Raw genomic sequence first — 12968 nt, 5'->3', positions numbered from 1 at the left:
TCATTTAATGGACAATGACAATGGAGATTATTCGTATAGTAAAAGTTTACACAATGAAATGGCGCTCACGTTAACCAAGTAGACAGGGCCTGTCCTGCCTGGAGAGTTGAAAGTTACCTTTAGCATTAGTAACCACTGCTGCTGACGTCGTGACGCATTTGCAACGAGCAGAACCGATTAGCTGAATCATTAAGCAGGCATACTAACGGTTCTGATTCAGGAATTGATTGACTGCGCACCGGTTCTGAAGAAGAACCGGTTCTCGATTCCCATCCCTACATGTCACGTGAGAATTAATCTGAGAGTAAGAGGAGTGATACTTTTTGTTTTGGCTCTGTGATTTTAATCGCTTTGAATTTGTCATGTAAAATCATCATATTTAATCATATACTCTGTAGTTAATGGCTCCCAGTAGTCTCAGAGCCCACCGGTCATCATCTGATGATGAATTAGCCTCTGGAGGCCAACACTTGCACACTTGCCAGTTACTTTCTAGCAAGTATTGTCAGATGTGATTATGGAGTTGGTCTTAAGAGACCATAGCACGTTTTGGTTGAAAAAGCAGATAGCTAACACATTGAAGTCATTGTCTTCCGAAACTAAAATTCTTTGTTGCCAAAAAAATATCATTCACCCTACAGATTCTGCACATCCACGTGTAGAATCTGTCTAGAGAGGTTAGCAACTGTATGACTCACAGTCATCAGCAAACACTATAGCTGCAGTTATGGCCACTGATTTTTTTATGTTCTGTGTAACACCTGCTTAGTTGCTTGATTGAAGTGACTGCTTTGGCCAGAAAAGAACTTTTGAATGTACAGCCATTAAAAATAAACTCCCTCTTTGCTTCTTTTTTTCCTGCTTGTTCAGCACCACTTTCCCTCTGCTTTGTTCTTTGGAGAACTTCTGTGATTGTTGCTTGTTCAACTCTAAAGTAGACAGAAAAAGGCAGTAGTTGTAACAACACTCTTGTGTGCAGATCCAGACCCAGTGACTGGGGACATGGAGTCGGCTATCGCTGTGGAGCTCAACCCCTGGGTGGAGTATGAGTTTAGGGTGGTGGCCAGCAACGCCATCGGGACTGGAGATCCCAGTGCACCTTCGAGAGCAGTACGGACTAAAGAAGCAGGTGAATCCGTCATCATTTTGACAGGCATCCCTAATACCAAAAATGGAAAAATATAGCGGCCTGACCACACACACATACACACACTGCTTTACGACCATGTATTACTAGAATAGGGCTAGTATTTTTGGAAAATTGTGCTTCCCAACCTCAGTTTCCCCTGAGTTGAGAAATATCTTCATTCTTGTCTTTGTTACGTGCCCACCAGTGACACTTGGTCCTGTTAGCTTAACTGTTAGCAAAGATGGCGGACGCTGTTTACATTCTGGGAATGAGGTCCCGTCTAAAAAGTGTGGAATTATATCATATCGATATTTCTCGACTCAGGCGAAACTGAAGTTGGGAAGCACAATTTTTCAAATATACTACCCCTATTCTAGTAATAAAAAGCTTAATGCAAATCAGTGAACTATTCCTTTAATATTCTCAATTATAACTGGACCCGAAGTTGAAAATAAGCTGCTGACATGAATGTCAAGAAGTTTAGCGTTTCTGCTAATGTGGCCTCTCCTTTACCAGCCTGAGGGCAAAGACATAGCAGAATAGACTATTTTTGTTGAGCAGAGATTTACTGAGACAGTCTGGATCTGGTGCCCTGTTCCACAAACATCTGGTGTCCTCACCTGTATGACAAAGGTCAGTGGCTAATCCATCTAGAACTCATAACACCGCATTAAACATACCTTCTCTTTCAGTCTGATTGACAGGTATTTTTATTCATGCACAAACACTATACAATTATGTTAAATGTTTCTTTAACTTGTTTTTTTTTTGAACACATTTAAGCAAAGGTTTGTAACTGGGAAAAGCTAGCAATCACATGCTACACTCGCTAATATTAGAAGGGCAACGATTCTTTACTTTTCAAGAACAACTTTCTTTTCAGGAACAGTAAACCGCAGCTTTAAAACCTCTCTGCTGTGATTATTTGATAAACGTTTCAAGCATCCATGACATTTAGCTGCGATTTATCTGGACAGAAATTGAGTTTTGGGCTTAAAAGGACGCAGACATTTTGAAAAGATATTGAAGTGTTGGATGAGTGACACCTTTTGGCTCTTTCACTCCCTCAGTTCCGGCAGTGGCGCCAGCCAACGTGAGTGGAGGGAATGGTCGCAGGCATGAACTGGTCATCTCATGGGAGGTAGGTCCACTTCTTATCTCTGTCATGTGTGACCGCACAAAAACACAGCTGTCGCGCTCACTCTTTCTTTTCTTTTTGTGTGTGTGGAAGCTTTTATTTAGTTGGCACCCACTTAAAGATTATCTTTGCATCTCTAGTGTCAATGACATGACATTCAAACTGAGGAGTGTATTTCCAAAAGCATATCATTATGGCATGCTGTACAAGAGAGACCTTTTATATTCAAGATGCTTAAACAACATTCTACTGCTTCTCGGAAAAAAAAGAGTCAGAAAGAGTCAGAAAAACAACAAAGGTCACGCATTACTTACTGCGATACTGCCATACAAAAATCCAATCATAATTATTGTTCACAAACTGTGGTATCATTTTTAAACTTGAATAAATTAAAAGCCATTTCAGTCGGTGGGGTTTTTATTTAGGACTGCAACCTAAATGTCACCACGAAAGCTACTCCATAAGCTTTATGATTTAAATAATGTATCAGTTTTAGTGACTGCTATGTTTTCTTTTTTACTTAAGACAAAACATTGTTTTGGTGGTGATAAATACGACATAATAATGATATCACTGTAAGCCAGCGTTTCTCCAAGCCTGGAGAACAGCAAACACCAGGGATTATGGCAAAGAATGATTGTTATTTCACATGATTATTATGTGTGAAGAATCCCATAGGGTTTAAATGTTTATGGTTTGACTTGAAAAAGTTTTTCCTCATCAGAATTTTATTATTATTGAAGAGCTTATCATATTCCATCTCTAACAGCTGTACTGAAACTGCAGCTTTGTACGCTCCTTTAGGATTTTACCTGTCACTGTATAAAAAAAGAAAAATCCTGAACGGGAAAGCGACTTAATAATTATGTAGCGGTTGCTGTTGCGTGTGGCATTGGTTAAAATAAACTTCACTTTTTGTCACCTGCATGGGAATACTTGTCAGACATTATTACCGGGGATAAAGCCGAGTTGATGGACGGCACTTGTCCTTCCCTACGCTCGAGAAAGAAAATGGTCTGATGATTTTAAGATATACAGGTGATTGATTGCATTAGTTTACAGTCAGTGGCATTCACTTGAGTGCCTGTAGTTTCACTGAATGTGTGCAGGGGACGTGCTTTTTTTTTTTTTTCTTTCCTCCCTATTCCCCCTAAACCGTCAAAGCGGGATCTAATTAAAACATAGAGGACCGTCTGCAGATGAAGTGAGAAAATGAGGAGAGTCAGGAGATGTTCTTAAAATAGGGAAGGGAAAAAATGCATTCTGGGATTTGCTGCAGTATTAAAAAAAAAAAAAGAACGAGCTGAGCACAGGAGGTGGACACCATCTGATGTCATAAAAACTCTACCCCCTCATAAAATGTGTGATATAGGAATTTCTATGGTGCACAAGAGGTGATTCATTTTTGGTAAGAATGGAGGTTGTATTTTAATTAGGCAGGGAAAAAAAATCAAAGCTTTAATCTCATCAACGGCTTATTTTGTAAGACTTTTATACGGGATATGCGAATGTATAATCATTCAAGATATGATCACGAATACACAAACTATTTCTGGTTTGATTAAAAGGGGATGGCGCTCTGAACAGATGTTCCCACCAGTGTGACTCACAAGCATCTCTACTTAATGACTCCTCATGGTAGCACTTATGGCGGACAGTGGAAAAAGAATGTTACCTGTCAAAGTCCTACGCTGTACCTCTTTAGATAATATGATGTATCATTATATTCCATTATATTATATATACAGCTTTATTATGAATAAAAAGAACATGGAAACACAAGCAAATGACAGAACCTCTTAGTTGCAGATACCTTTGATTCAATGTGTGAAAACCTTATCTGTGCAGTTCATGTGCAGCTGAAATATTCTAAATTCGCAGCGGTCTCCTTTCCAGCAGACAAACCCATCAGCCTCACAGCTGTACAGACAAAAGGAAAATAACTCAGGTGCAGATGTACTCAACTCCCAGGAAATCGTGACCCTTGTGATGGGAAAAAGTCGAGTATGATGCAGATTTATATCCAGTGGAAGTGGAGGAGAGTGGGTTTGTGCAGTTGTGAGGGAGCTCAGGTGAGCTCCAATCATTAAGCCAAAGTGACCTTTTTCCATTCCTTACAGTCGAGAGGGGAGTCCCATCTGCTGCAGTATGCAACATGATTTTCTCATACTTTGGTTTCGCTGAATTTTCTGACTCCTCATTGGAGGATTTGATCAGGCTCAGCTAGCTTCAGCTGTTGGAGAAGGAGCAGACCTAAATGAGAAAGACCCAAGAAGGGTTGAATCGATTTGCCCTACTCGGTTAACTGTGACCTGGATGACTGTGAATCTCCACTGATAGATGAGAAAGAGCTTCAGTTCACTGGGGCAGAATGGTTTTCCACCAGACCAGAGGTTGAAGTGGTTAATGTAAAAAGGAGGCTCGGGTACAAGATAAGAAAATTGAACAATATCGCTGTACAGCAGCGGCGGCAGCGGCAGAGATTCTTGTGTTTGAAAATAAAGAATAACATATTTATTCAGATTATTTTGTGACGACTAAACTAAAAGTGACTTTGAGTTTTGACAGTTTCACAAGTTACCCTTGGAAGAATTTTTTCCGGCCATGTTTCACACCTGCTGGTGTAAAGGTTAATGTGAGCACTCCACATTTTCAGATTGTGCAAGTATTGTTGGCTGCAGACTGCTGCTTGATCATCGGCAATCTTTAACAATAAGGGCACTGTATACGTTGTTGTTTTTTTCAAAGCTTCAACATCATAACTCCTCGTATTTTAGATTTAAGAAAACCCTGAGTGTCTGAGGACACAAATTGGTCACAGTTCCAAAAATATGCTGACGAAGCTCAGAGAGTGTCGGCCAAACTGCATATTACTCCGTGCTGCATCAGCCGCGGCGAATGACAAAGATGTAGTGAAATCAAAATGCGGTCCCTCAAGAGAGGCACAATGATTATTAACTGAGATTTTCCAGCGTCATCTCTAATAACGCTGGCAATGTTTATGGATATCTGTTTGCACTCTCGATCTTGACAGCGGTCGGACAAAAATGTAATAAATCTCACATTAAGTAAAGAGGATATTAGCGCAAAACGTTTTACAAGAGGACAGCTAGGCTCGCAGCCAGGTCCCGGGCACCTCATGTACAGAATTACCATGAGCAAAGCTGAGAATTTGCAAGTGAGATCAGTCGAAGGGTATATTAACAGGGGAACAGTGAACAGATGTGGAGGCAACTGATAGTTATTCTTGTAGTTATTAAGTATGGGAGCCAAACTGCCACTGGGAAGATAACCTTCACATGAGGAGAAGTGCACCTCGGCGGCACATTATGGAGAATAATGTCCATTCCAGATGGGATGGTGTTTGGTGGTGGACCATTTCCTATTTATAACTCAAGAGTGTCATTAGCCTGGCTAGTTTAAAACAATGACGGCGTCCTTATGAATAAATACAAGGGCCCGTGTTGCAATACAATAAGGGGTATCCCTTTATTCAAGTGGCACAAAACAATGATTGGTGCAAGGCTACGTATAAAATGTGTCATTCATTCCAATAAGGGACTTTCAGTGAATTCTTTCAAGCACAATATAAAAAGGCTCTCTTGACGAAATTAAAAAACTTTATCTTTATGAACCGTGATGATTCAATCTGCTCGACGAGAAGAAGCCTCGGCGCGAACATTGCCGAGTTGTTTTTTATTCACACATTTATTTTCCATCAGTTCGGCTCACTGAAGCGGAGAGTGTTCCTGAAAAATTAAAGTGCTCCTTAATGCTTCCTCCCTGCCCATAGTATGGAACGAGACGTAGTCACACCTCGATAAGCCTGTCAGAATCACCAGCCAGTGCTATGATGTTCTACTTGGATGCAGTGTCCTCCTTTTTGTGCATGGCACTTTGAGTTCTGCCCTTTTTCTTCTTCCCCCCTCTCTGCTAAATGCTTTCGGAAATAAATCGGGAGTTTGTCGGTGATCAATGCAGATGGATATTAAAGGAGATGGAGTCGGAATGTTAGCCCTCGTTTTGGCAGCCGAGTCATGTGAGCACACGGCAGATCCACCTCTCCAATCATCTGTGGAGAGTTGCCAGCGCTTGGACGGCCATGGTGGGCAGGGTTATTAAGCAGGATGAATGGCTCAGCAGTCTCTGGAGCTTCATTCAGTCGTCTCATTAGAGTAGACTGTCAGAGACTGCTTTTTCTTCAGGAGCCATTGGAAGGACCATTAGTGATGCCCTCACAGTCACCGTCACTGAGCTCAGCAGGCGCCGCAGTTTTCCTCCCTGAGATTCGGTTCGATCAGCCCCCTCACGATCACTATTCCCAGACCTGCGAGTGTTTTTAGACCGCGCGGGCTAATTTGTTCTTGCTGTTTTTAAAATACTTCGACTCCTCGGCATGTCTTTAACGCGTTTCCTCCTTTGATGATAACGTTGATGGAAGCTAATTCATTTTCACTAATCATCTCTGTAATTAGGCAGTCACGCTGATTGGTCGTTGTCAAATGAAATGTGAACTGCACCTCTTCCACTCCCTCTGTTGACTGCGTAGCTAATTTGGGTGATGCCTTCGGGGAACAATACTCCTTCCAAGCACATGCAAATAAGTAAATTACAGTGTGAGCAGCTGACGCGTTGCCAAAGAAAATCGGGTGTACAGGTGTTTTGTCATTTATTAAGTCTAGCCAAAAGATTCAATCCCTGCTGCTCATATTTTAATTAAGCCCTAGCACGCATAATAAATTGCCGTTTGATTTGATTAAGCAAGAAACTGCTGCTGCGGAGGACAGTTTCCAGTTCCGCCAATACAGGACAACAAGAGATGAGCACTGAGGCCTAGTTATACACAGGAAGTGTGTCCCAACAAAGGATGAGACATGGAGAGAGAAAAATCACAACATAATTGCTAACAAAGAGCCTCATATGAGTTCCATTACTCAGGAGTTGCTGCATCTTCTGTAACAAATAGAGTAGGAAATTAGAAAACAGAGGAAAATGTTTATTTTTCCCCCCAGTGAATGCCTTGTTTGCTGTGAAATAAGCTGTTGGAATGAGAAAAACACTGTGCTGCTAAGTCCGATTTGCACTAAACGCCGGTGACTGTCCTCTCTCCCGCCGATTCTTTCAGCCGGTGTCTGAGGAGTTCCAAAATGGCGAGGGCTTCGGGTACATCGTCGCATTCCGGGCCAACGGAACCCGAGGCTGGAAGGAGAAGATGGTGACTTCGGCGGATTCCACGACGTACAAATACCGAGACGAGACCTTCCCTCCCCTCACTCCGTTCGAAGTCAAAGTGGGAGTGTACAACAATAAGGGAGACGGACCATTCAGCAAAGTGGTTATCATCCACTCTGCAGAGGGGGGTGAGCTCATATTTGTGGTTGCAGTGAAACAGAGAACAGTTCTTTTTTTTCTATTTTCCCTTTTGTTGATCGTCACCGTTTTGACGTGTTTCACAGAACCGAGGGAAGCGCCGACAGACGTGAAAGCTCACAGCATCTCCGCATCAGAGATCAGGATCACATGGAAACCTCCCAACCCCGGTCCCGGGCGACCCAGAGGATATGAGGTTTCTATGAATGGCTTTGTTGTGGTTCTGTATGTTTGTGTGGACGCAGGTGACGCATTAACATACAGCGCGTGTGACATTTTGTGTCAGCATTTCTTCTTTTTTTTTTGTTTTGTTCTTTTTTTTTCTAAAGTAATTGATATCTGTTTAAAGGTCAGCTACTGGAAAGACATGGAGCAGGAAGAGTCGAGCAAAAAACAAAGAACGGTGAAAAACGAAACATCCACAGTCCTGACTCAACTGGAAGGGAACAGTCTGTATCTCATCACGGTGAAAGGCTTCAACAGCATTGGCCAAGGTCCTGCAAGTGCTGCTGTCACAGCCAGGACCAGGAAAGCCCGTGAGTCTAGCACTGACACTAATCATCTATATACTGTATACAGTATATGGGTACCTGTAAAGGTTGCTTTAGATCTTCTTGTAAAAAGGGTAGAGATTGACCCAGTTGGTGTAGACGTCTGTTAAAACACAGTTTCGTATTCTCCCCTTAGCGCCGGCTCAACCTCCAGCCAGCCTCATGTGGATTCAAGAGGGCAACAACGTGTCATTAAGCTGGGATCCGGTGAAAGCAAAAGACAATGAATCTGATGTCATCGGGTACATGGTAATGAGCTCTTGTTTTAAGCAGCGTCTGTTCGGTCTCATAAAAGAGGAAAACATTAATGCAACGGTGGTCGTAATTGTCCCTGTTAGAGAAACAAAGTCCCAGGAGTCTCTCTTTCTTTCTTTCTTTCTTTCTTTCTCTTTCTTTTCTTTAAAGTCAATTTGTTGTTGTTTTCCTGTCACTTTGGTATAATGAGGACGGCTGCGAGAGATGCGAACCAAAGTAGCAGTCGTCCAGAATTGAAAAATTGAATCATTATAAATGGACGAATGATATAATAGCGTAAATACAGAGGGAAATGATTAGCTATAGTTAGCCTTTGAGCTGCATGCGCAGAAGAATCTATACCAAAACACACTGTGAGATAAGTGGGAGCGACAGAGTAGAAAGCTACCGTATCAGTATCTTGTTTATTTTACATGCTTTTATTGAACTGTTGAAGCGTTCCCTGGAGTCGGATGATGGAAAGTTTATCAGTAAGTTGAAGATATCAGGTTCACTTCGGCCGTTTCCATACTGGCGGAAAAACACCCGAGGTCATTATAATACATTACAGATATATTAAGCCTGTCCACTTCTGTGATATATTCTGGTTTGTAGAGCCGCTGTCGCCAAAAAACGTATGGGCTAGTACGTGATTTACTTTTGATTTCAGATATTTAACCCAGCTGCGTTTGTTTACTTCCTGTTTCAGCAGATGCCAAGTAAGGAACAGGAAGCCTTTGTTGTTGATGAAAGCTTGTTTTTTGGTTTTCTCCGGGTTCTCCGGCTTCCTCTCACAGTCCAGGGGTTTCGAGGGGTGGCACCTGTCATCATCATGTGAGTGTGAGCTTTTCCCGATGAGCTCTCACAAAATCCGCTGGCAGGGGAAAATGTGAGGAGCAACTTCTGCGAAACATTTGTGTTCTCACACACACACACTGTCCATCCCCCGTGGACGATTAAAGGAACGTGTTGGAACTTTGGTGCATGTCTGACTCTGAAACAGCTCAGGAGAAACTTTTATATCCCCCAACCATTCGTCCAATTGGAGCCAGAACTCCACAAAGAGGTGATCCTCCAGTCTGCTGAAGAGGTTAGGCTAAAATGTGTTCCTCAGGTAAAGGGAATGCAACTGGAAACAGCAAACAGTCTGTCTGACAGCAACTGTAGTCAAGTTAGAATATGTTCATGTGTGTCTTATATGAACTGTAGTCTGGACTTAGAATGGCTATGTGTACATGTCCTGCAGGTGTTAATCAAACAGGAGGGCAGAGGCTACAGCCAGGTGACAAGAACCATAAACCCGTCCACCATGCTCTCACTGCCGGAGGGGGGCACCTATATCATTGAGGTGCGCGCTCTCAGTGAAGGAGGAGAAGGAGCCGTCAGCTCCCAGGTTCGAGTCGTCACCTCCTCCGGTAAGCTCCATGCTAGTTTTCTTCCCCGTGATGTGACCAATGAAATCCAATCTCCACCGACAGGCTGTTTTCTCTTTCTAGATATCCTGTGCTCTGCCCTTAATTGAGTCGCTACAGCTGCTGTCTGAGCCAAGTTTTTCTTGGCTAATACTGTTTTAATTACTTCGCCCACACAAAACGCTCCTTCTCCTGCACAGCCAATTAACTTCTAAGCAACAGGACGCGCGGAAAGTTTGCCTTTCTCCGCGCAACGTGACCTGCCAGCTTTTCTCAGGGCGTCGGATTGTTGCTCTTCTCTCCTCCATTGTCCTTCGCCGTCCTTCCGTTCTTCCCTTTTTCACAAATAAAGATTATTTATAGCTCCAGACTCTCTGAGAGCAATTCATTCAGAAATATCAGTGGCGTTATTAGGCATTAAAAATGGATGTGGTTCCGGCGTTTTCTATTTAGCCTCTTTGTTCTCATCAGTATTGACTCCACTCTTCCCTTCCTACTCTTCCTCCTCTGCTCTTAGGTGTTCGTGCAAAAAGCAACCAGTGCTCGGTGCACTCGCCGCCGCAGAGCCTAACATGGGCAGCACTGTTGCTGGTTCTTCTGGTGCCTTCAGCTTCCTGGTGAGGCCACTGTGCCGTCCTCATGTCCACAGAGGGAGCCACCAGTCTTTGCTCCCTCACTCCCTCTGACTGCCTGCTTGCTTTGGCCTTACCCGTCCCAAAGGGCCCAAGGACTGCCGAAGGGGGTCGAGTCTGCCAGTCAACCATACAGCTCCTCTCACTTCATCCTTTTTTCGAGTTCTACTTCCTTTTTGACGTCCCCGGACGTTTGATTTGCTGTATTTCCAACACCTCGGTGGTGTCGTACTGTAGTATACATTGTGTGGAAACATTTGTCTAACTATTTACTTTAACATCATGTGTTCCGCTGCACTGACTGGCATCGCACCGCGTCCAGACGGCCCCCACAGCTCCGGGGGCTCTGCAGAGCGTGAACATTTCCTTGAGAGCTGCTGTGGCAGTAATACAGGGATCAGCCGGCCTGTTTCTTCTCATTACTTATCTGCATCAATTTACCCCTTGGCTGCCTAACAAGCAATGAAGCAGACGCTCAGTAGAGATAAGTGCATTGTTTTCTTATTCACACATTGAGGTGGTGGGGGGGGAAAAAAGTTTTTTATGGAAACAAGAATCTTACTATTTCCAGACTTGCTTTTTGTACATTGTGTTACCTTTAGAGAGAAACAACAAAAAAAAAAAGAAAAACAGTGGTGTGTGTCCGCTCTGTCATACTCTGTTTTTGGTAGCGATTAAGCAACGCTTGGTGGTACAGTTTGTTGACTGGATGTGTGGAAGTAGGTGACCGGGTATGTTTGCCTGGGACCGGAAACACATCGACACGACAAAGATAATGCTATACGGACTCTTGGTGTCAGTACAAATAAATGTGATGTATATTTTTTAAATGCTTGTTGTTTTGTGGTTTTCTAGAAATGAGCATTCGTGACGAAGCATAAGGGCTACAGGAAAAAAGTGTTCTTTTTAAAAGTCGGGGTCTGCGAGTGTTGAAAAGCAAGTAAAAGCGATGAATCCTGGCAGCACTTCTCTCTTCTGCTTCCGTGGATTTGTGCTTTTTCAGACATTTCGGTGACCTTTGTGACACAAAAATAAGACAAAAGTATAAGATAAAAAAAGTGTTTCAGGAACAAATAACTGGGAATATTTAAGTTTTCTCGTTACTATGTCCAAAAAATACCCAAAGCTGATACATAACACCTCAAATCTTCAACACTTCCCACGTTGGACAGAAAGTGTGTGATTGCTAATAAATATCAAACGATTAATGGACAGAAAACAAAGTAAAAAATAGTCTTGTTTTGGGTGTTTTTTTTAACAGATTTATCTCAACACTGTTTTTCTACATATCTGCTCCATCAGACCGTTCAGCTTCCTTAAGTTCGGGGTTTGATTGAATTCCGCACACGCTGTGTTACAGATCACACAAATGTCTTTTGATAAAAGAACCCTGAGCAGGGGCAGAATAAAGCTGCATCAAGAGTATCGTCTGTGGTGAAAGCTTATCTCTCGCCGGGCAGAAGTCCAAATGAATTGGCCTCAAGTGTAATTAATGTTAGAATAGAGATCTGTAGTCCTAAAGCCTTCTTGCTTGTGCAGACCTTTCGCTTGCTTTGCCTCCAGCTGCCTGGCCTCTCCATTACACCTGCTCCGCTTCAGACGGGGCTATCGCAGCTCAACCACCTCAGACGGGACCGTACCGGAGAGCTGAGGACGAACGCGGCTCCGAGCGACGTCTCTCTCTCATGGATTCCGACCTTCACGTTTTCTCGCCGTGTGCTGCAGTCGCTCTTTCTTGTGCGTCATTTCGCTCGGTGGTAGGAAGCATTAGGCTGTTTAATGTGGATGGAGGGGCGTTAGTGGTGCTTTTAGACCCATTCGCTGATGCCGACCTCGAAAACACATGCCTCCACGCAAGTGCTAATGCACCGACCTTTAATTATTCATGCAGCACCTGTCTGTGTTGGTGCATCTGATTTATGATAATGGATTATGTATACTGCAAAGGGACCCATTTGGTTCAGAGAGCCAGAAGCTATAGTGTCAGCAGTTAAAACACAGACTCCCCCAGGTTAATGTCAGAGTGTGTGTGTGTGAGAGAGTGTTTGCTGGGGTACACTGCACTAGTTATTTATCTGCTGTATATTATTTTAGGGCTAATGTATACCACAAATAATCACACCTTAAGTTTAAGAGTATTTATTTGTTTGTTTTTCAATGTTTGTATTTATTTGATTCCCATTAGCTAAGCTAATTCTTCCTTTTAACCATAAGTGCTTTCGCCGTTTTTTTCCAGAATAACTTTCAATATCTGGCAGTTATTTACAACTTACTGCTTGTTAAAATAGTGTATTAACAATTTAAATAGAGGAAAACCAAATATTGTGGGTTAACTTTTGAATTTGAACAGTGTGTAACATTTGTTTGTTTGTTTGTTTGTTTTTTGTCTCAATGTCCAAAAAGTGAAAACTATGAAGGTTTTTTTCCAACTCTGTCCTCTCTGGTGTCAAAGACGCTGATTGGCACAAACGCATTGTCTGCGATACGCTCGGTGTTAGACGG

The 12968-nt window shown here is 42.8% G+C and overlaps 1 protein-coding gene across 3 annotated transcripts in view; it reads left to right on the top strand.

Annotated features, from left to right (window-relative positions):
- The window catches only part of cntn5 (contactin 5), a 101066-nt gene extending 90436 nt beyond the window's left edge, over positions 1–10630 (top strand). For all 3 annotated transcript variants that reach the window (XM_044032864.1, XM_044032862.1, XM_044032861.1), the window contains 8 exons: positions 980–1129; positions 2200–2270; positions 7393–7627; positions 7724–7833; positions 7987–8173; positions 8325–8437; positions 9669–9837; positions 10352–10630. In XM_044032864.1, the coding sequence (XP_043888799.1) occupies positions 980–1129; positions 2200–2270; positions 7393–7627; positions 7724–7833; positions 7987–8173; positions 8325–8437; positions 9669–9837; positions 10352–10455 (1139 nt within the window). In that variant the 3' untranslated portion in view covers positions 10456–10630. The remainder of the gene's footprint in view (positions 1–979; positions 1130–2199; positions 2271–7392; positions 7628–7723; positions 7834–7986; positions 8174–8324; positions 8438–9668; positions 9838–10351) is intronic.
- Positions 10631–12968: the final 2338 nt, after the last annotated feature.

This window comes from Solea senegalensis, linkage group LG8 (genome assembly GCF_019176455.1).
Source record: "Solea senegalensis isolate Sse05_10M linkage group LG8, IFAPA_SoseM_1, whole genome shotgun sequence".
NCBI lineage: Eukaryota > Metazoa > Chordata > Actinopteri > Pleuronectiformes > Soleidae > Solea > Solea senegalensis.
Note: the sequence above shows the minus strand (reverse complement) of the source record. Positions and strands in the feature narration are given on the sequence as shown.